Raw genomic sequence first — 23,990 nt, forward strand, 5'->3', positions numbered from 1 at the left:
ATAACGTTCTGAGAACCTTAGAGCTTGGTGAGGGAATGGTGCTGGTAATGTTGTAGGAATGTTCTCCAAATGGTTTGACATTTGGAATTCTCTCAAATCGCTAAGAAATAACGTTCTGTGGGAATTTCAGGATTTCAGCATAACTTTTCCTACAGGTTTCCTCATGGATCTATTTAGTCATGCTCTCAAATTGTTCAGAGAATGTTAAGAAAACGTTCCATAAAAAAAACACAATTAAACTTTAGTAATTTCCAGAAAACGTTCTAGGAACGTTATTTAAAAACATATACATTCCATTCTCAGCATCAACTAAACTCTATCTTGTTAAGTGTGTTCAGCTGTGTTTTCCACACCCACTAATTGGTCACACCTGATCTTAATGAGTGGTTGTTTGAATAGACTAAAATGAACAGTTTTGTATGCGTTAAAACAGGACATGCTAGCTCCATCCTGGTGGCGCAGTGGATAGAGAACACAAGATTATAAGCTTGAATCTCACTGATGCCGTGTCACAATAAAAAAGAAATGTGTTTGCATGATTAATACCTAAGGAAATTAATTTCTATGTGTGCTATTTGCACTTGGAGTAAAAAAAAACAAAGCTAACCCAAAATAAGCTAGCAGTGTTATTAAAAGTCTTCCCTAAACATTCAGTGAAAACTTTAGGAAAGTTATTAAAAATAACTCTAAATAACCTAATAAAACCTCCTAGGAAAACGTTAAGGGAACCATAGTAAGACGTTCTCAGAACCTCCCTGCAACTACACAATTAACATTCCCAGAACAGGTGAGGAACCGGTCAATAACCTTATGGCTTCGTTCCCAGAACCAATGGGAAACCAAAAACATACATCCCTACAACTTCCATGGAACCAAATGTGTTAAATGGGAATGTTATGCCAAAGATCAACACCAAGTAAGGTGGAATATTGGAATATTGGAATACAATACCTTCCTTCTGAGTCATCAAACAACTTTCAATAGTCCTAACAATACTACAACACTACGACTCTTCTCTGACCTCGACGACCGCAACTTCACCCTGGCAACCATGCTAGTCGTGTGTGTTGGGATCTGTGTGTCACAGCAGGGTGTGTGTGTTGTGTGTGTGCAAAGTTTATTCAGCGGTTGTTAAGTCTTTTATGGCTGTATTAACAGGGCCTGACCCTCAGCAAATATGAAGATCAAGGGAGAGGGCCGGAGGTAGGAAATTTAATGATAGTGTCATTTCTTTTGGTGTGCGTTAATGACGTGTAGTGACTGGACAGAATACATCAATTAGTGTGTGTCCGTGTGTGTGTGTGTGTGTGTGTGTGTGTGTGTGTGTGTGTGTGTGTGTGTGTGTGTGTGTGTGTGTGTGTGTGTGTGTGTGTGTGTGTTAACCAACTAGCTTTCACAGTTAGACGTTTATCTGTGTTTCTCAAATGTCAAATTTCGACGTGGTTGCAAAAGTCAAATTTAGGCCTTAACTCCAAATCTTTTAAGGTTAGGATTAAGTTTTAGGCATTAACTCAGAATGGTTAAGGTTAGGGTTAAGTTTTAGGCATTAACTCAGAATGGTTAAGGTTTGGGATAAGTTTTAGGCATTAACTCAGAATGGTTAAGGTTTGGGATAAGTTTTAGGTATTAACTCAGAATGGTTAAGGTTTGGGATAAGTTTTAGGCCTTAACTCAGAATGGTTAATGTTTGGGATAAGTTTTAGGCATTAACTCAGAATGGTTAAGGTTTGGGATAAGTTTTAGGCATTTACTCAGAATGGTTAAGGTAAGAGTTAAGGTTTGGGATAAGTTTAAAACAAAAATAGCAACAAAAAAAAACTTTCTATTGATGGATTTGAACTTCCAACCTTTGGAATCAGAGGCAAACGCCCAATCAAAACCTACCCAAAGGTAACAGCGCTCACTGTTGCCCCTAGTGGCAGGTTTTCACGTCATCTCCCGACGTCCTCAGAACTTACTTGTAACTTGTATCACAGGTGACCTGGTTGATGTTGACGGTTACTGAACAAAGTGTGAGGGATCTCACTCTCACTCATTATTAATATCGACAGAAGTGTCAAAGAACATAAGAACGTGACATGCATAAATACATCCCCTAAGGCTGGGCAAGTTAACCATTACAGTACTGTTACCCCCCCCCCCGTCTACTGAGGCGTTGTCTATAAAAGCCGCCACCCAACCGCTGAGGAGGAAGCAGAGGCAGAGCAGGACTAGTCTCACTCAGGGCAGAATACACACAATATTAGGACATGAACACTCTCATCCTCTCCTCTCTGCTGTGTTTGGGTAAGTAGTCTGGGCTTGTACAATCATTTGATGTGTTTGGAAGTAGCCTACAGGGACAGGCAGGCAGACAGATGTGTTTAGAGGGTAGTAGCCTACAGGGACAGGCAGGCAGACAGATGTGTTTAGAGGGAAGTAACCTACAGGGACAGACAGATGTGTTTAGAGGGTAGTAGCCTACAGGGACAGACAGGCAGAGAGATGTGTTTAGAGGGAAGTAGCCTACAGGGACAGACAGGCAGACAGATGTGTTTAGAGGGAAGTAGCCTACAGGGACAGACAGGCAGAGAGATGTGTTTAGAGGGTAGTAGCCTACAGGGACAGACAGGCAGAGAGATGTGTTTAGAGGGTAGTAGCCTACAGGGACAGACAGGCAGAGAGATGTGTTTAGAGGGAAGTAGCCTACAGGGATGGAGTGGAGAGATAGATATTTAGGATTTATTAGAATTAGCCGACGCCAATAGCGTCAGTTAGTCTTACTTGGGTCCGACACGTAACAAAAAAAAGACTTTACAGAAAAAAGACTTTACAGTTTACATACATTTACAAACATGAACATGTAGTGTGTCTGTGTGTATCTATCAGTACATACACACAGACAGTAAGTCACGTGGTGGCGAGTGCCCTGTTACTTCGTTATTTTTGCCTTTTTTTGCTGTTCACTATATGAGATGAGATGAGAGAGACTATTAATTAATTGCCCATCATTATAACACTGTACATAGCCATAATATGACATTTTGAAATGTGTTTATTGATTTAAAACTTATGAGAGTGTCTATTCTTTTGAAACTTGAGAGAGTGTAATGTTTACTGTTCACTTTAGAGAGAGAGAGGTTTCACAACCTGTTATGACTTGTCAGAAACCAGCTGTGTGATGTAACATATGCTAATCTTATTGAAGTATTGAGTGCTCTAGTATTCTGTGTGTGCTATTGGGTTGTAGTCTGCACTGCTCTGTGTGTGACCAGTTTGGTCTGGTTGTAGTCTGCACTGCTCTGTGTGTGACCAGTTTGGTCTGGTTGTAGTCTGCACTGCTCTGTGTGTGACCAGTTTGGTCTGATTGTAGTCTGCATTGCTCTGTGTGTGACCAGTTTGGTCTGGTTGTAGTCTGCACTGCTCTGTGTGTGACCAGTTTGATCTGGTTGTAGTCTGCACTGCTCTGTGTGTGACCAGTTTGGTCTGGTTGTAGTCTGCACTGCTCTGTGTGTGACCAGTTTGGTCTGCTTGCAGTCTTGATTGATATGTATGATTGGTATGTCCTGGTTGTAGTTTTCAGTACTCTGTGTTTGACTGGTGTGGTCTGGTTGTAGTTTTCAGTGCTCTGTGTTTGACTGGTGTGGTCTGGTTGTAGTTGTTAGCGCTTTAGGTGTCCTGGGATCCGCGGTGACGTTATCGGCAGAGCTGAGCCATGTGACAGATGCGTCAGCCTTGGGGGAAGGAGAGGGGCTACAGAGCTCTCTGGGTGATGAGGATGAGGAGGAACTGGAAGAAGATATGTCAGGAGGTACACCTACAGACGGTTCACCCAAAGGTAGGACTGTCAGACAATCCCTCACCCCTAACCCCTTACCCCCTAGTCCCTAGTACCCCCTCGCACCTTTTCCCCTAACCCCTCACCCCTCACCCCTAACCCCTATCCCCTAGTACTCCCTAGCCCCTAACCCATAGCCTCCTCAATCTACACACAACACCACATAATTACAAAATGATGACACCTGTCTATATATGGTCCCACGGTTAACAGTGCATGTCAGAGCAAAAACCAAGCCAAGAAGTCGAAGGAATTGCCTGTAGAGTTCCGAGACAGGATTGTGTCAAGGCACAGATCTGGGGAAGGTTACCAAAACATTTATGCAGCATTGAAGGTCCCCAAGAACACAGTGGCCTCCATCATTCTTAAATGGAAGAAGTTTGGAACCACCAAGACCCTTCCTACAGCTAACCGCCTGGCCAAACTGAGCAATCTGGGGGAGAAGGGCCTTGGTCAGGGAGGTGACCAAGAACCCTATGGTCACTCTGACAGAGCTCTAGAGTTCCTCTGTGGAGATGGGAGAACCTTACAGAAGGGCCTTGGTCAGGGAGGTGACCAAGAACCCAAAGGTCACTGACAGATAGGAAATAAGGTTCACCTTCTAACAGGACAATGACCCTAAGCACACAACCAAGACAACGCAGGAGTGGCTTTTGGGCGAATCTCTGAATGTCTTTGAGTGGCCCAGCCAGAGCCCGGACTTGAACCCGATCGAACATCTCTGGGGAGACCTGAAAATAGCTGTGCAGCGACGCTCCCCATCCAACCTGACAGAGCTTGACATGATCTGCAAAGAAGAATGGGAGAAACGCCCCAAATACAGGTGTACCAAGCTTGTAGCGTCATACACAAGAAGACTCAAGGCTGTAATCGCTGCCAAAGGTGCTTCAACAAAGTACTGAGTAAAGGGCTTGAATACTTATGTAAATGTGATATTTCAGTATTTATTTATTTTTATTTAACAAAACATTCTAAAAACCTGTTTTTGCTTTGTCATTATAGGGTGTTGTGTGTAGATTGATGTGGGAAAACAGCTATTTAATCTATTTAATCATAATTTTAGAATAAGCCTGTAACGTAAAAATATGAAATGTGGAAAACGTCAATGGTATGAATACTTTCTGAATGCACTGTGTCTCCATCTGTCTCCATCTGTCTACATCTATCTATTTCTATCTCCATCTGTCTCCATCTATCTATTTCTATCTCCATCTATCTCCATCTATCTATTTCTATCTCCATCTGTCTACTTCTATCTCCATCTGTCTCCATCTGTCTACTTCTATCTCCATCTTTCTCCATCTGTCTCCATCTTATCTATTTCTATCTCCATCTGTCTCCATCTGTCTACTTCTATCTCCATCTGTCTCCATCTATCTATTTCTATCTCCATCTGTCTCCATCTGTCTCCATCTGTCTCCATCTTATCTATTTCTATCTCCATCTGTCTCCATCTGTCTCCATCTATCTACTTCTGTCTCCATCTGTCTACATCTATCTATTTCTATCTCCATCTGTCTCCATCTGTCTACATCTATCTATTTCTATCTCCATCTATCTCCATCTATCTCCATCTGTCTCCATCTGTCTACATCTATCTCCATCTGTCTCCATCTGTCTCCATCTATCTATTTCTATCTCCATCTGTCTACATCTATCTACTTCTATCTCCATCTGTCTCCATCTGTCTACATCTATCTATTTCTATCTCCATCTGTCTCCATCTGTCTACATCTATCTATTTCTATCTCCATATGTCTCCATTTGTCTCCGTCTGTCTCCATCTGTCTCCATATTTCTCCATCTATCACCATCTTTCTCCATCTGTCCCCATCTACCTCCATCTACCTCCATCTGCCTCCATATGTCTCCATCTATCACCATCTACCTCCATATGTCTCCATCTATCACCATCTACCTCCATATGTCTCCATCTATCACCATCTACCTCCATATGTCTCCATCTATCACCATCTACCTCCATTTGTCTCCATTTGTCTCCATCTGTCCCATTCTATCTCGATCTGTCTCCATCTGTCCCCATCTACCTCCATCTATCTCCATCTGTCTCCATCTGTCTCCATCTTTCTCCATCTGTCTCCATCTGTCTTCATCTGTCTACATATATTTAAATCTGTCCCCATCTATCACCATCTACCTCCATATGTCTCCATCTATCACCATCTACCTCCATTTGTCTCCATCTATCTCCATCTGTTTCCATCTGTCCCATTCTATCTCGATCTGTCTCCATCTGTCCTAATCTATCCCCATATGTCTCCATCTATCTCCATATGTCACCATCTATCCCCATATGTCTCCATCTATCTCGATCTGTCTCCATCTGTCCTCATCTATCCCCATATGTCTCCATCTATCTCGATCTGTCTCCATCTGTCCTCATCTATCCCCATATGTCTCCATCTGTCTCCATCTGTCCTCATCTATCCCTATATGTCTCCATCTGTCTCCATCTGTCCTCATCTATCCCTATATGTCTCCATCTGTCTCCATATGTCTCCATCTATCTCGATCTGTCTCCATCTGTCCTCATCTATCCCCATATGTCTCCATCTGTCTCCATCTGTCCTCATCTATCCCCATATGTCTCCATCTGTCTCCATCTGTCCTCATCTATCTCCATCTATCCCCATCTATCTCCATCCGTCTCCATCTATCTCCATCTATCCCCATCTATCTCGATCTGTCTCCATCTGTCCTCATCTATCCCCATATGTCTCCATATGTCTCCATCTGTCCTCATCTTTCTCCATCTATCCCCATCTATCTCCATCTATCTCCATATGTCTCCATCTATCCCCATCTATCCCCATCTATCTCCATCTGTCTCCATTTGTCCTCATCTATCCCCATCTATCTCCATCTATCCCCATCTATCTCCATCTATCCCCATCTATCCCATCTATCCCCATATATCCCCATCTATCTCCATCTATCCCCATCTATCCCCATCTATCTCCATCTATCCCCATATGTCTCCATCTATCCCCATATGTCTCCATCTATCCCCATCTATCCCCATCTATCTCCATCTATCTCCATCTATCCCCATCTATCCCCATCTATCTCCATATGTCTCCATCTATCCCAATCTATCTCCATCTATCTCCATATGTCTCCATCTATCCCCATATGTCTCCATCTATCCCCATCTATCCCCATCTATCTCCATCTATCCCCATCTATCCCCATCTATCTCCATCTATCTCCATCCGTCTCTAATAATCCGAAAATGAAAACAACTCCTGTCGTTTCCCAGCAGTGCCGCGTCACAATAAGACCAGAAAAGAAAAGGGGAAGGGCCAGAAAGGAAAAGTGAATCCAGGAAAGAGGAAGAACAAGAACAGCAGTAAAAGTACCACGACCTTCAACCCTGAACACACGTCAGGACACACGTTGGAGTTCACGGCCGAGCACACACACCAGACGTCAGGACGTGTTACAGAGGACCCTTGTAACTCCTCCCATCAGGCATATTGTATCCATGGAAACTGCAAGTACATGGCAGACCTGAGGGAGCCAGTGTGTGTGTGAGTACAACACAAGTCTACTTTTAGTACTGTGTGTGTGTGTGTGTGTGTGTGTGTGTGTGTGTGTGTGTGTGTGTGTGTGTGTGTGTGTGTGTGTGTGTGTGTGTGTGTGTGTGTGTGTGTGTGTGTGTGTGCTGATGGATGGAAAGGATCGATTGGATAGATAGACCGATTGATTCATTAATTGTCTGACTAACTGTTTGGTTGACTAACTGACTGACTTGTGTTTTGATTTATTGATTGATATATTAGTTGATTGATTCATTGATTAATCCTCTCCCCTGCAGCTGTGAGAAGGGTTACGATGGTGAGCGCTGTGGCATCCTGCTCCTACCTACGAGGACGGATGAAGAGGAGGAGAGAAGCATCGCTGAGGTGGTTCAGACTGTCCTGGTCATCATAGCTGTGGTCCTCTCCAGCATCAGCTGCCTCGCCATACTGCTCATGACCTACACACAGTGAGTATAGATCTAATACAACCATAACACAACATTAATACAACCATAACACAACATTAATACAACCATAACACAACGTTAATACAACCATAACACAACCATAACACAGCCATAACACATCCATAACACAACCATAACACAGCCATAACACAACCATAACACAACATTAATACAACCATAACACAACCATAACACAACATTAATACAACCATTACACAACATTAATACAACCATAACACAACATTAATACAACCATTACACAACATTAATACAACCATAACACAACATTAATACAACCATAACACAACATTAATACAACCATTACACAACATTAATACAACCATAACACAACATTAATACAACCATAACACAACATTAATACAACCATAACACAGCCATAACACAACGTTAATACAACCATAACACAGCCATAACACAACCATAACACAGCCAAAACACAGCATTCATACAACCATAACACAACGTTAATACAACCATAACACAACATTAATAAAACCATAACACAGCCATAACACAACATTAATACAACCATAACACAACCATAACACAGCCATAACACAGCTACCATAGCATTAATACAACCATAACACGGCCATAACACAGCCATAACACAGCGTTAATAAAACCATAACACAACATTAATACAACCATAACACAACCATAACACAGCCATAACACAGCTACCATAGCATTAATACAACCATAACACAGCCATAACACATCCATATCACAGCGTTAATACAACCATAACACAACCATAACACAACATTAATACAACCATAACACAACCATAACACAGCCATAACACAGCCATAACACAGCTACCATAGCATTAATACAACCATAACACGGCCATAACACAGCCATAACACAACCATAACACAACGTTAATACAACCATAACACAGCCATAACACCGCCATAACACATCCATAACACAACGTTAATAAAACCAAAACACAACCATAACACAACCATAACACAGCCATAACACAGCTACCATAGCATTAATACAACCATAACACGGCCATAACACAGCCATAACACAATCATATCACAACGTTAATACAACCATAACACAACCATAACACAACGTTAATAAAACCATAACACAACCATAACACAATATTAACACAATATTAACACAACAATAACACAACGTTAATAAAACCATAACACAACCATAACACAATATTAACACAATATTGACACGACAATAACACAACCATAACACAACTCAAACATACACACAAACATACACACAACAAGCCAGGAAACCTTCCCTTTCATCATATACAGATCTCTGATAGAGCTGGTGGAATGAACTCCAGTGATTTTCTTTTTAAAAGGAAATGGCAGACAGGGTGGCGTGAGTGGAGAAACAGAAGAGTCATTGTCTTGTTCTTTTAAGTTTTGATGTTGACTCTCTGCCTGACAAAATGATGTAAGGATATATCAGCTATCCCGTACGAGCCGAATACATTACGTTGTTACAGGTGTCAAGCTTATGGGAATGTGGAAGCAGTGTATATAGGAAGGTGGTTCCTGGGTATGAGAAGTGTACAGAAGAACATGAGACAAAGGAATGTATTTTTTAATTTTTCCTTTATTTACCTCAAAGTCAGTTAAGAACAAATTCTTATTTTCAATTACAGCCTAGGAACTGCCTTGTTCAGGGGCAGAACGACAGATTTTTACATTGTAAACTCAGGGATTTGATCTTGCAACCTTTCGGTTACAAGTCCAACGCTCTAACCACTAGGCCACCTGCCAACCCAGATGTGTAGCGTTTGGGCTAGAAGCGATATGTGTTAATTGTAGGGGTGCCCATGGGGCTGGGGATCAGAAGAATCCGGTGCGAGAGAGAGGCACGTTGAGGTTACCGGGGTTAGAGTAGAACAGAGGGTGTCGTATTCTGAGGCAGTGAAGAAAGTAGAGGAAGATTGGTCAAGACAGGGAGGGATCCTGAGAGGAGTGGTGTGACTAATAGATCTCTTATCAGTACAGAGGGATTTGTTTCGGCGTTCATAGCAATGGTGAGTAACTGTACTGCGGGGATGGAACGTAAAAGTCGCAGAAAATAGAGGTTGTGGTGGCAGCCGCTGAGAAATATTTGGGTGTACGAGATTTTGACGTCAGAAGAGTTACAGGGTGTGTTGAGTGAATATGTCTCGTCCCGTCCTTTCAGGATGTTGGCCTGAGGTAGGACTCGATAGGTTTAAATAGTGGAGTAGGGTGGTGTGTTTTTAATGAGTGTAGGGTTAGATGGCAGGGTATTTGTTGATTAATTTGACTTTTTTTCAAGCAAAGTATAAGGTATAACTTCAGTCTAGTTGGTGGCAGTAATGCCACATTTATTGGATGCCAACTGCCGTTAAACCTCATCGAAGAAGTCTTCCCTTGTTAGTAGTAGCAAGCTGATAGCCTGGATAGCTGCCTTTAGCCTGGTTAAAAACATAGCAAACTGCCAGCCTGGATAGCTGCCTTTAGCCTGGTTAAAAACATAGCAAGCTGATAGCCTGGATAGCTGCCTTTAGCCTGGTTAAAAACATAGCTAGCTGACAGCCTGGATAGCTGCCTTTAGCCTGGTTAAAAACATAGCTAGCTGACAGCCTGGATAGCTGCCTTTAGCCTGGTTAAAAACATAGCTAGCTGATAGCCTGGATAGCTGCCTTTAGCCTGGTTAAAAACATAGCTAGCTGACAGCCTGGATAGCTGCCTTTAGCCTGGTTAAAAACATAGCTAGCTGACAGCCTGGATAGCTGCCTTTAGCCTGGTTAAAAACATAGCTAGCTGACAGCCTGGATAGCTGCCTTTAGCCTGGTTAAAAACATAGCAAACTAACAGCCTGGATAGCTGCCTTTAGCCTGGTTAAAAACATAGCAAGCTGATAGCCTGGATAGCTGCCTTTAGCCTGGTTATAAACATAGCTAGCTGACAGCCTGGATAGCTGCCTTTAGCCTGGTTAAAAACATAGCTAGCTGACAGCCTGGATAGCTGCCTTTAGCCTGGTTAAAAACATAGCTAGCTGACAGCCTGGATAGCTGCCTTTAGCCTGGTTAAAAACATAGCAAACTGCCAGCCTGGATAGCTGCCTTTAGCCTGGTTAAAAACATAGCTAGCTGACAGCCTGGATAGCTGCCTTTAGCCTGGTTAAAAACATAGCTAGCTGACAGCCTGGATAGCTGCCTTTAGCCTGGTTAAAAACATAGCTAGCTGACAGCCTGGATAGCTGCCTTTAGCCTGGTTAAAAACATAGCAAGCTGATAGCCTGGATAGCTGCCTTTAGCCTGGTTAAAAACATAGCTAGCTGATAGCCTGGATAGCTGCCTTTAGCCTGGTTAAAAACATAGCTAGCTGATAGCCTGGATAGCTGCCTTTAGCCTGGTTAAAAACATAGCTAGCTGATAGCCTGGATAGCTGCCTTTAGCCTGGTTAAAAACATAGCTAGCTGACAGCCTGGATAGCTGCCTTTAGCCTGGTTAAAAACATAGCTAGCTGACAGCCTGGATAGCTGCCTTTAGCCTGGTTAAAAACATAGCTAGCTGACAACCTGGATAGCTGCCTTTAGCCTGGTTAAAAACATAGCTAGCTGACAGCCTGGATAGCTGCCTTTAGCCTGGTTAAAAACATAGCTAGCTGACAGCCTGGATAGCTGCCTTTAGCCTAGTTAAAAACATAGCTAGCTGATAGCCTGGATAGCTGCCTTTAGCCTGGTTAAAAACATAGCTAGCTGATAGCCTGGATAGCTGCCTTTAGCCTGGTTAAAAACATAGCTAGCTGATAGCCTGGATAGCTGCCTTTAGCCTGGTTAAAAACATAGCTAGCTGATAGCCTGGATAGCTGCCTTTAGCCTGGTTAAAAACATAGCTAGCTGACAGCCTGGATAGCTGCCTTTAGCCTGGTTAAAAACATAGCTAGCTGATAGCCTGGATAGCTGCCTTTAGCCTGGTTAAAAACATAGCTAGCTGATAGCCTGGATAGCTGCCTTTAGCCTGGGTAAAAACCATAACCATCTAACACAACATTTACACAATGTTAACACAACACGAATACGACCATAACACACCTTTAACACAATGTTAACACAACACGAATACGACCATAACACACCTTTAACACAATGTTAACACAACACGAATACAACACACCTTTAACACAATGGTAATGACACGAACACTCCAAAACGCCCCTTAACTCAACGTAACGCATCATTATAACCCCTGCACACACAACCCCAACAAACCCTTACACACCCCCTCGCATCACGCTGACATACCTTGATATTGCTCATGACTATATCAAGGCAATACCTTTTATAACTATAAGAAATCATATATTTACTTGGACATAGCCTGATGAACACAAAGGTAGACTCAGCACACACACACACACACACACACACACACACACACACACACACACACACACACACACACACACACACACACACAGGTCTACACACAAACACTCCACACCTTATCAATCAGTAACCCCGTTATGTAATTTACTAGAAACGTCTAAATGAGGGACAAAGTCAACAGTCCAAGTCAGAGCAGATATAATACATGGGCCTGGGATTCCTCATAATGGCCTGCAGTTTGTACTGTTCAGATAGCAGAGAGCAGTGGTCTGGTTCAGATAGCAGAGAGCAGTGGTCTGGTTCAGACAGGAGAGGAGCAGTGGTCTGGTTCAGATAGCAGTGGTCTGGTTCAGACAGCAGTGGTCTGGTTCAGACAGCAGTGGTCTGGTTCAGACAGCAGTGGTCTGGTTCAGACAGCAGTGGTCTGGTTCAGATAGCAGAGAGCAGTGGTCTGGTTCAGACAGCAGTGGTCTGGTTCAGATAGCAGTGGTCTGGTTCAGACAGCAGTGGTCTGGTTCAGACAGCAGTGGTCTGGTTCAGACAGCAGTGGTCTGGTTCAGACAGGAGTGGTCTGGTTCAGACAGGAGAGGAGCAGTGGTCTGGTTCAGATAGCAGAGAGCAGTGGTCTGGTTCAGACAGCAGTGGTCTGGTTCAGATAGCAGTGGTCTGGTTCAGACAGGAGAGGAGCAGTGGTCTGGTTCAGACAGGAGAGGAGCAGTGGTCTGGTTCAGACAGGAGAGGAGCAGTGGTCTGGTTCAGATAGCAGAGAGCAGTGGTCTGGTTCAGATAGCAGAGAGCAGTGGTCTGGTTCAGACAGGAGAGGGGCAGTGGTCTGGTTCAGACAGGAGAGGAGCAGTGGTCTGGTTCAGATAGCAGAGAGCAGTGGTCTGGTTCAGACAGCAGTGGTCTGGTTCAGACAGGAGAGGAGCAGTGGTCTGGTTCAGACAGCAGTGGTCTGGTTCAGATAGCAGTGGTCTGGTTCAGACAGGGGAGGGGCAGTGGTCTGGTTCAGACAGGAGAGGAGCAGTGGTCTGGTTCAGACAGGAGAGGAGCAGTGGTCTGGTTCAGACAGGAGAGGAGCAGTGGTCTGGTTCAGATAGCAGTGGTCTGGTTCAGACAGGAGAGGGGCAGTGGTCTGGTTCAGACAGGAGAGGAGCAGTGGTCTGGTTCAGATAGCAGTGGTCTGGTTCAGACAGGAGAGGAGCAGTGGTCTGGTTCAGACAGGAGAGGAGCAGTGGTCTGGTTCAGATAGCAGTGGTCTGGTTCAGACAGGAGAGGGGCAGTGGTCTGGTTCAGACAGGAGAGGGGCAGTGGTCTGGTTCAGATAGCAGTGGTCTGGTTCAGACAGGAGAGGAGCAGTGGTCTGGTTCAGACAGGAGAGGAGCAGTGGTCTGGTTCAGATAGCAGTGGTCTGGTTCAGACAGGAGAGGGGCAGTGGTCTGGTTCAGACAGGAGAGGGGCAGTGGTCTGGTTCAGACAGGAGAGGAGCAGTGGTCTGGTTCAGACAGGAGAGGAGCAGTGGTCTGGTTCAGATAGCAGAGAGGCAGTGGTCTGGTTCAGACAGGAGAGGAGCAGTGGTCTGGTTCAGATAGCAGTGGTCTGGTTCAGACAGCAGTGGTCTGGTTCAGATAGCAGAGAGCAGTGGTCTGGTTCAGACAGCAGTGGTCTGGTTCAGACAGGAGAGGAGCAGTGGTCTGGTTCAGACAGGAGAGGAGCAGTGGTCTGGTTCAGACAGGAGAGGGGCAGTGGTCTGGTCACATACTGGGTAAACTTATACATTATACAGTACTGCTTGCTCTGATTAAATGACTTGTGCCTGACAAATGCTCTGGTTGTAGTTCATATTTTAAAGTTATATTTTTAATGACTGGTATTCTGTTATCGACTGTGATATTCAATCAAACTTAACACATTTGACACGGTGTGTTTATCAAAACTAAATCAATTTGTTTGTTTGCTCTGATTATTGCCGTGGCAATGAGGAGCAAGCGCTATATCGTCCACAAGGTTACCTGAGACTAATTAGTCTGACGATGCTGCTAACAACATGATTGATAGCAGAGCCGTACACAGTTCAATCGAGTACAGGCTTAACTTAACGACAATAGAGACATGAGTACAATCTGTAATTTTATTGCATCGTTTGGGGTAGGCCTTGTCTCTCAGGAATTTTGCCACAAGGTTTGAGTTGACATACACTACATGACAAAAAGTATGTGGATACCTGCTCGTCAAACATCTCATTCCAAAATCATGGGCATTAATATGGAGTTGGTCCACCCTTTTTCTGCTATAACAGCCTCCACTCTTCTGGGAAGGCTTTCCACTAGATGTTGGAACATTGTTGCAGGGATTTTCCTCCATTCAGCCACAAGAGCATTAGTGAGGTCGGGCACTGATGTTGGGGCGATTAGGCATGGCTCACAGTCGACATTCCAATTCATCCCAAAGATGTTCGATGGAGCTGAGGTCAGGGCTCTGTGCAGGCCAGTCAAGTTCTAACACACTGATCTCGACAAACCACTTAGTGCATTGGGGCATTGTCATGCTGAAACAGGAAAGGGCGTTCCCCAAACTGTTGCCAAAAAGTTGGAAGCACAGAATTGTCTAGAATGTCATTGTATGCTGTAGCGTTAAGATTTCCCTTCACTGAAACTAAGGGTTCTAGCCCAAACCATGAAAAACAGACCCAGAACATTATTCCTCCTCCACGAAACTTTACAGTTGGCACTATGCATTGAGGCAGGTAGCGTTCTCCTGGCATCCGCCAAACCCAGATTCATCTGTCAGACAGCCAAATGGTGAAGCGTGATTCATCACTCCAGAGAACGCATTTCCACTGCTCCAGAGTCCAATGGCAGCGAGCTTTACACCCTTCCAGCTGACGCTTGGCATTGCTCATTGTGATCTTAGGCTTGTGTGCGGCTGCTTGGCCATGGAAACCCATTTCATGAAGCTCTCAACAAACAGTTATTGTGCTGAAGTTGCTTTCGGAGGCAGTTTGGAACTCGCTAGTGAGTGTTGCAACCAAGGACACTCGGCGGTCCCAATCTGTGAGCTTGTGTGGCCTACCACTTCACGGGTGAGCCGTTGTTTCTCCTAAACGTTTCCACTTCACAATAACAGCACTTACAGTTGACAAGGGCAGCTCTAGCAGGGCAAAAATTTGACAAACTGACTTGTTGGAAAGGTGGCATTCTATGAAAGTGCCACGTTGAAAGTCACTGAGCTCTTCAGTAAGGCAATTCTACTGCCAATGTTTGTCTATGGAGATTGCATGGCTGTGTGCTCGATTTTATACACCTGTCAGCAACGGGTGTGGTTGAATAAAAAAAAAAAATGTATTTAACCGTTATTTAACTAGGCAAGTCAGTTAAGAACAAATTCTTATTTAAAATGATGGCCTACCGGGGAACAAACCTTAATTTGAACAGGTGTCCACATACTTTTGTACATATAGTGTATACACATCAACCCCCCAAATTAAATTGCATGAAATACCCAGCAGCATAGATACCTGCTATACTGATGAGGTAACATTATAGACACTACCATAGATACCTGCTATGCTGATGAGGTAACATTATGCTGATGAGGTAGCATTATGCTGATGAGGTAACATTATAGACACTACCATAGATAACTGCTATGCTGATGAGGTAACATTAGGCTGATGAGGTAACATTATGCTGATGAGGTAACAGTATGCTGATGAGGTAACGTTATGCTGATGAGGTAACATTATGCTGATGAGGTAACATTATGCTGATGAGGTAGCATTATGCTGATGAGGTAACATTATAGACACTACCATAGATACCTGTTATGCTGATGAGGTAACATTATACTGATGAGGTAACATTATAGACACTACCATAGATACCTGCTATGCTGATGAGGTAACATTATGCTGATGAGGTAACATTATAGACACTACCATAGATACCTGCTATGCTGATGAGGTAACATTATAGACACTACCATAGATAACTGCTATGCTGATGAGGTAACATTATAGACACTACCATAGATAACTGCTATGCTGATGAGGTAACATTATAGACACTACCATAGATACCTGCTATGCTGATGAGGTAACATTATGCTGATGAGGTAACATTATAGACACTACCATAGATACCTGCTATGCTGATGAGGTAACATTATAGACACTACCATAGATAACTGCTATGCTGATGAGGTAACATTATAGACACTACCATAGATAACTGCTATGCTGATGAGGTAACATTAGGCTGATGAGGTAACATTATGCTGATGAGGTAACAGTATGCTGATGAGGTAACGTTATGCTGATGAGGTACCATTATAGACACTACCATAGATAACTGCTATGCTGATGAGGTAACATTATAGACACTACCATAGATAACTGCTATGCTGATGAGGTAACATTAGGCTGATGAGGTAACATTATGCTGATGAGGTAACATTATGCTGATGAGGTAACAGTATGCTGATGGGGTAACGTTATGCTGATGAGGTAACATTAGGCTGATGAGGTAACATTATGCTGATGAGGTAACGTTATGCTGATGAGGTAACGTTATGCTGATGAGGTAACGTTATGCTGATGAGGTAACGTTATGCTGATGAGGTAACATTATGCTGATGAGTGAGATAGGAAGTGATGTGAATTATATGAGTTTACTAGATGAATAAAAAGTGACAATTCATTCAGACCAGCTTTTACTGATTGAACTTTCATAATCTACGTTATGTTGTTACCTAACACTAATTTGTTTGACAATGTTGCTAAAGACATGAGTGATTGCAGAGCCATATACAGTAGAAACTGATTTTATTAGACAAAAAAAAATACTGTTAATGTAAGCTAACCCTGAGTAATAATAAGTCCATGCTCATCTGATTTTACATTCAACTGTGTCATGCTGGAATACTGGACTCTAATCTGTGTGAAAAAGAACTCCAGTTAGAGGAATTGATTTCTCCTGATAGGATGATGTGATAGTGTAGTGGATGTGAAACCAGCCCATGTTGGCTGGACTGGCAGGTAGCCTAGTGGTTAGAGTGTTGGGCCAGTAACCAGCAGGTAGCCTAGTGGTTAGAGTGTTGGACTAGTAACCAGCAGGTAGCCTAGTGGTTAGAGTGTTGGGCCAGTAACCAGCAGGTAGCCTAGTGGTTAGAGTGTTGGACTAGTAACCAGCAGGTAGCCTAGTGGTTAGAGCGTTGGACTAGTAACCAGCAGGTAGCCTAGTGGTTAGAGTGTTGGACTAGTAACCAGCAGGTAGCCTAGTGGTTAGAGTGTTGGACTAGTAACCAGCAGGTAGCCTAGTGGTTAGAGTGTTGGACTAGTAACCAGCAGGTAGCCTAGTGGTTAGAGTGTTGGACTAGTAACTGAAAGGTTGTTGGCTTGAATTCCCAAGCTGACAAGGTAAAACTCTGTCGTTCTCCCCCTGAGCAACCCCCTGTTCTCCGGTAGACTGTCATTGTAAATAATAATTTGTTCTTAACTGACTTGCGTAGTTCAATAAAAACCATGGTGTGATTCACATTCCCTGAGATCTAAAACCAACTAAATGAAAGACTTGTCTCTTAACTTTGAATGCTGTTGTGCAATTCAAGCTCCATTTGTGGCAGAACGGATTGCACGCTATAGGAGTTAACTAACGTTCCCTCCCTCTCTCTGTGTGTCTGTCTGCCAGTTACAGGACTCATAAGAACTTCCTGGTTGCCTACCTGGCCTCCGGCAGTGAGAAGGAACAGCTCCAGAAAACCACACCCTGTGACATCACGGTGTGACCATCAGCAGGTAAGACACACAACAAACCAACAAACCGCATTCAGGCACACGGGCGCGCGTGTGTGTGTGTTTGCGTAGGTGGGTGGGAGTGTGAATTGCGTCACATGAGGTGTAAGAATGCAGTATTAGACTGCATTAGACTGGATTACTGGTGATGTCTCATAACCACACACACACACACACACACACACACACACACACACACACACACACACACACACACACACACACACACACACACACACACACACACACACACACACACACACACATGCTCTTTCGGTCTCGCACACATGAATGTCTAAGTCACTGTAACCTCACACACATAAATCCCTTCAGTTTAACAAACTGGCCTTTCAGCATTCTCCTCATACCTGTCTGTTAAAACATGAATTAAAGGCTCCGTCTTTAGACTGGTCCCTGGTCTCTGGACCATGATGTCCCAAAGCCTTCACATTCTTTACCCAGATTTTCCTGTCAGACTTGGATTGAACCTGGCGACCCTCAGGTTGCTGGTCCATCTCTCTAACCTCCTGGCTAACCTCCTGGCTAACTTGCTGGCTAACATACCTGTCTAACCTCCTGGCTAACCTCCTGGCTAACATACCTGGCTAACCTCCTGGCTAACCTCCTGGCTAACCTCCTGGCTAACCTCCTGGCTAACCTCCTGGCTAACATACCTGGCTAACCTCCTGGCTAACCTCCTGGCTAACCTCCTGTCTAACTTCCTGGCTAACCTCCTGGCTAACATACCTGTCTAAAGTCCTGTCTATCGTCCTGTCTAACGTCCTGGCTAACCTCCTGGCTAACATACCTGTCTAACCTCCTGGCTAGCATACCTGTCTAACCTCCTGTCGAACCTCCTGGCTAACATACCTCTCTATCCTCCTGGCTAACACACCTCTCTATCCTCCTGGCTAACACACCTCTCTATCCTCCTGGCTAACACACCTCTCTATCCTCCTGGCTAACACACCTCTCTATCCTCCTGGCTAACCTCCTGGCTAACATACCTGTCTAACCTCCTGGCTAACATACCTCTCTAACCTCCTGTCGAACCTCCTGGCTAACATACCTGTCTAACCTCCTGACTAACCTCCTGGCTAACACACCTCTCTATCCTCCTGGCTAACACACCTCTCTAACCTCCTGGCTAACATACCTGTCTAACCTCCTGGCTAACATATCTCTCTAACCTCCTGTCGAACCTCCTGGCTAACATACCTGTCTAACCTCCTGACTAACCTCCTGGCTAACACACCTCTCTATCCTCCTGGCTAACACACCTCTCTAACCTCCTGGCTAACATACCTGTCTAACCTCCTGGCTAACATATCTCTCTAACCTCCTGTCGAACCTCCTGGCTAACATACCTGTCTAACCTCCTGACTAACCTCCTGGCTAACACACCTCTCTATCCTCCTGGCTAACACCCTCTCTAACCTCCTGGCTAACACACCTCTCTATCCTCCTGGCTAACACACCTCTCTATCCTCCTGGCTAACATACCTCTCTATCCTCCTGGCTAACCTCCTGGCTAACATACTTGTCTAACCTCCTGGAAGTCTTTATTACTGTCAATTGGTCAATTCAACAGCTAAATACTGACAATTTGCTCTCTTCTCTTACTCTAGAGAACTTAAAGGTCTGGAACCATAATTTAGAACCATGAGAACCGAGACAATCAGAGGAGAACCGGTGCCGACTCCTGCCCAGCGGAGTGATCGACTGAACGGACGCTACAACTCCAGACAGTAGAGCGTTCTGTAGAAGAACCAGCGTAGAACCGTCTTGAAGAACCAGCGTAGAACCGTCTTGAAGAACCAGCGTAGAACCATCTTGTTGTTTATTTATTTGATTTTACTTATTTATTGAGGACAGAGCTTTGTTTTGACTGGTTTTGTGTTAGATGTGATTGGACCGTGATGTTGAGCATACTGTCCAATCATTTCACTACTAAGTTATTGCTTATTTATTGCCATGCGTCTCCTAGGGAACAACAGAGAGATACAGCTATCGATAATCCTGGACATAGATGGAATCTATCGGTTCACTAATAAAGTCCTTCAGTGTTTTAAGAAATGTCTTTATGTGTGTTTGTGTGTGCCTGCATGCGTGGGTGTATGTGGGTGAGTCCTGTACCCAAACACAGACACACAGTAAAGTGGCAGAGGGAGAGAGAGAGAATAACTCTGACAAAGGACCTCAGCAAATAGTTATAATATTTAATTCAAATTCAAATTCAAGCTGCTTTATTGGCATGATTATTCTCTCTCTTTGTCTCTCTCTGTGATGTCACAAAGGGATGGAATGCATTATTTATGACATCACCGAGGTAGGATTTTAAAATGGAATGGAACACTCCGAAGCATCCGATAGGTTCCGCAAACCATAGCATCACAGTTCTCATATATTCTCCTGGGAGTGAATCTGGAACAAAGTGACATGAGTTGAATGAAAGGATTGGGGGGGGGAAAAATGTAAGCAATCTTGCGTCGGTCACTTTCCGTGCTCTTTTATGGCATATTAATCATTATCCTTTATCTCATTCTGGAGCCAACCTAAACTATGGATGTTGAAATGATAGAGAAGAAGCATCATAATCATCAAGATAGTTTGATCTCTATGGTTCATAAACTCAGTTCATGTGTGATGTCATCATCCGTGAGGTCAAACACTAAGTTCATACATAAAGATACAAAAGAAAAGAAAAACATAAGTTGATTTGGGATCAATCTCCTTCTCTCTCCCTCTTCCCACCCCACCCCACCCTCCCTCCCTCTGTTGTTCCCTCTGTTTTCCTGTTCACATGCAGACCTCTCTGTTACCATGGTGCAGAGATGTTTTGAATGGCAGAATAACGCCCATTGCGGATTGCATGAATGAGCACAAATAGCTATGTTGTGTTTGAGTTAGGCGAGAGGGAGTGACTGGGCTATTCTGAGCAATACAACAATAAGCAGGTGAGACGTGCTTGGGAGACACGTACACGCTGCGGTATGTAAACAGAGAGGTGCCTCTAATTACAAGGCTAACATCAACAGAACAAAAAGAACAGACTAACCCTGAAATGGAGTTTAAACTTATCAAGCCCAGCCACTTCACTCAGAACAAAGACTAGCTATCAGTTGAAGTAACCAAGTTATGAATGTTCACAGTCATCTCATAAAGGAGTTATGAAGTGGTTATGAATTTGTTACTAAGTCAAGTGATTCCCAAACTTGGGGGTCGGGACCCCATGAGCGGTCACCTGAAGTTACAATGTGGTCCCCTGAGAAAATCTATAATCTTATAAAACAAATTAAGAACATATTTTCTCTCCTCAGATGAGTATAGCATACAACCTTTAAGTGTCAACTAAGCCTTTTACACTATTAGAATGTTCTTTCTTGTCATTATTATCTGTTGAGACAGCCTGCAGGAGTAAACATGTTGAGTGAATACAGTATGTTGAGTAAATATGTTGAGTGAATACAGTATGTTGAGTAAATATGTTGAGTAAATATGTTGGTTAAATATGTTGGGTAAATATATTGGGTAAATATATTGAGTGAATATGTTGGGTAAATATATTGAGTGAATACAGTATGTTGAGTAAACATGTTGAGTGAATACAGTATGTTGAGTAAACATGTTGAGTGAATACAGTATGTTGAGTAAATATATTGAGTAAATATGTTGGGTAAATATATTGAGTGAATACAGTATGTTGAGTAAATATGTTGAGTGAATACAGTATGTTGAGTAAATATGTTGAGTGAATATGTTGAGTAAATATGTTGAGTGAAAACAGTATGTTGAGTGAATACAGTATGTTGAGTGAATACAGTATGTTGAGTAAATATGTTGAGTGAATATGTTGAGTGAATATGTTGAGTGAATATGTTGAGTGAAAACAGTATGTTGAGTGAATACAGTATGTTGAGTAGTAAATATGTTGAGTGAAAACAGTATGTTGAGTGAATACGGTATGTTGAGTAAATATATTGAGTGAATACAGTATGTTGAGTAAATATGTTGAGTGAATATGTTGAGTGAATATGTTGAGTGAATATGTTGAGTGAAAACAGTATGTGGAGTGAATACAGTATGTTGAGTAGTAAATATGTTGAGTGAATATGAACACACACATGGTGTCCCCTGTATTTCCTAGTGTCAATTTGAGGTTGTGTGCACTGTGCAGGAAAAGTTTGGGAACCCCTGTATGAAGCCTTATAAGGTTTATTAAACGCTGCATCATCTCATGACCATATTTGGACTGCTGTTTTATTGTGCTGTCTTTTACTGACCCATGTCACACAGTGTGTGTGTGTGTGTGTGTGTGCGTGCATATGTGTGATCTACCAAGATAAGGGCAGTCTAACTGGGGGAAAGGTGAGTGCAGGTGAGTGTGGCTACAAGGAATTACTCACATGATGCAGCCTGTCAGCCGGTCAGCCAGTCAGGCAGTTAAACAGTCAGGGGTGAGAGGTCTCTTTCAAGCACACCCACTACCTCTATCCATCTCTCTCCAGGTGCTACAGAGACTGACTGGTCCAAGGACCTCTAGAGCCTTCTGACCCACTACCTGCGATCTCTCCAGAGCACAGAGAAGTAAGCTCCACTCATAATAGTAAACCTCCTTCACTGTGTAAACCTCCTTCACTGTGTAAACTTCCTTCACTGTGTAAACCTTCTTCACTGTGTAAACCTCCTTCACTGTGTAAACCTCCTTCACTGTGTAAACCTCCTTCACTGTGTAAACCTCCTTCACTGTGTAAACCTCCTTCAATGTGTAAACCTCCTGCACTGCGTAAACCTCCTTCACTGCGTAAACCTCCTTCACTGCGTAAACCTCCTGCACTATGGCAGTCTGCTTGTGTGATGCCAGCATATTATCCAGGGTCAAGGGTTAGACAGGATTCGCTGTACTCACTCCATCTCATGCTCTCTCCTCCCTGGAATAAGTCTTCAAGACTTATGAAATCTAACATGTGTCCATCCCTCTGTCCCCAGGTGAGTCTGCTGGGTTATGGAACTCCAGAGCAACATATCAACAAACCTGTAACCCTGTTGGCACCTATCCACGTTCAACGGACACATTTTGGGGATGACCAAATGCAAAAAAAAAATGCATTTTCATATTTTTAAATTGTAAGATTACATAACTTTTTCATAGCATGTTCATCATGTTGGTCTTTATAATTTTTCTGGGATAACTTAAACACCAAGACAAATACAGAGATAATGATTTACAAGACATGCAAGTCTCATGTCCAGAGTGAATATATTTGTATTAATGTACCTAAAATATATATCCAGACAACATTAAAGAATGGGACAAAGTGAATATATTTTCATTAATGTACATCATACAGATATCTCATCTAAAATATACACTGCTCAAAAAAATAAAGGGAACACTTAAACAACACAATGTAACTCCAAGTCAATCACACTTCTGTGAAATCAAACTCCCCACTTAGGAAGCAACACTGATTGACAATAAATTTCACATGCTGTTGTGCAAATGGAATAGACAAAAGGTGGAAATTATAGGCAATTAGCAAGACACCCCCAATAAAGGAGTGATTCTGCAGGTGGTGACCACAGACCACTTCTCAGTTCCTATGCTTCCTGGCTGATGTTTTGGTCACTTTTGAATGCTGGCGGTGCTCTCACTCTAGTGGTAGCATGAGACGGAGTCTACAACCCACACAAGTGGCTCAGGTAGTGCAGCTCATCCAGGGTGGCACATCAATGCGAGCTGTGGCAAGAAGGTTTGCTGTGTCTGTCAGCGTAGTGTCCAGAGCATGGAGGCGCTACCAGGAGACAGGCCAGTACATCAGGAGACGTGGAGGAGGCCGTAGGAGGGCAACAACCCAGCAGCAGGACCGCTACCTCCGCCTTTGAGCAGGAGGAGCACTGCCAGAGCCCTGCAAAATGACCTCCAGCAGGCCACAAATGTGCATGTGTCAGCATATGGTCTCACAAGGGCTCTGAGGATCTCATCTCGG

At 43.4% G+C, this 23,990-nt stretch overlaps 1 protein-coding gene across 2 annotated transcripts; it reads left to right on the forward strand.

Annotated features, from left to right (window-relative positions):
- The first annotated feature begins 2,182 nt into the window (after positions 1–2,182).
- Positions 2,183–20,076, forward strand: areg (amphiregulin). Of its 2 annotated transcripts, none has more exons than XM_071352115.1 (6): positions 2,183–2,286; positions 3,638–3,817; positions 7,098–7,368; positions 7,656–7,826; positions 17,897–18,003; positions 19,629–20,076. In XM_071352115.1, the coding sequence occupies exons 1-5, from the start codon at positions 2,250–2,252 to the stop codon at positions 17,991–17,993; spliced, it is 756 nt and encodes a 251-aa protein (XP_071208216.1). In that variant the 5' UTR covers positions 2,183–2,249; the 3' UTR covers positions 17,994–18,003; positions 19,629–20,076. The 2 variants fall into 2 exon arrangements, with proteins under 2 accessions (XP_071208216.1, XP_071208217.1); XM_071352116.1 differs by having other exon boundaries at positions 7,101–7,368.
- Positions 20,077–23,990: the final 3,914 nt, after the last annotated feature.

The sequence above is a fragment of the Salvelinus alpinus genome, chromosome 19 (genome assembly GCF_045679555.1).
Source record: "Salvelinus alpinus chromosome 19, SLU_Salpinus.1, whole genome shotgun sequence".
In the NCBI taxonomy this organism is placed as follows: Eukaryota; Metazoa; Chordata; class Actinopteri; order Salmoniformes; family Salmonidae; genus Salvelinus; species Salvelinus alpinus.

Coding starts and splice junctions, on each gene's coding strand:
- areg (XM_071352115.1), top strand. CDS start 2,250: ATGAACACTCTCATCCTCTCCTCTCTGCTGTGTTTGG. Junction 3,818..7,097: donor TACAGACGGTTCACCCAAAG/GTAGGACTGTCA, acceptor GTCGTTTCCCAG/CAGTGCCGCGTCACAATAAG. Junction 7,369..7,655: donor CTGAGGGAGCCAGTGTGTGT/GTGAGTACAACA, acceptor TCTCCCCTGCAG/CTGTGAGAAGGGTTACGATG.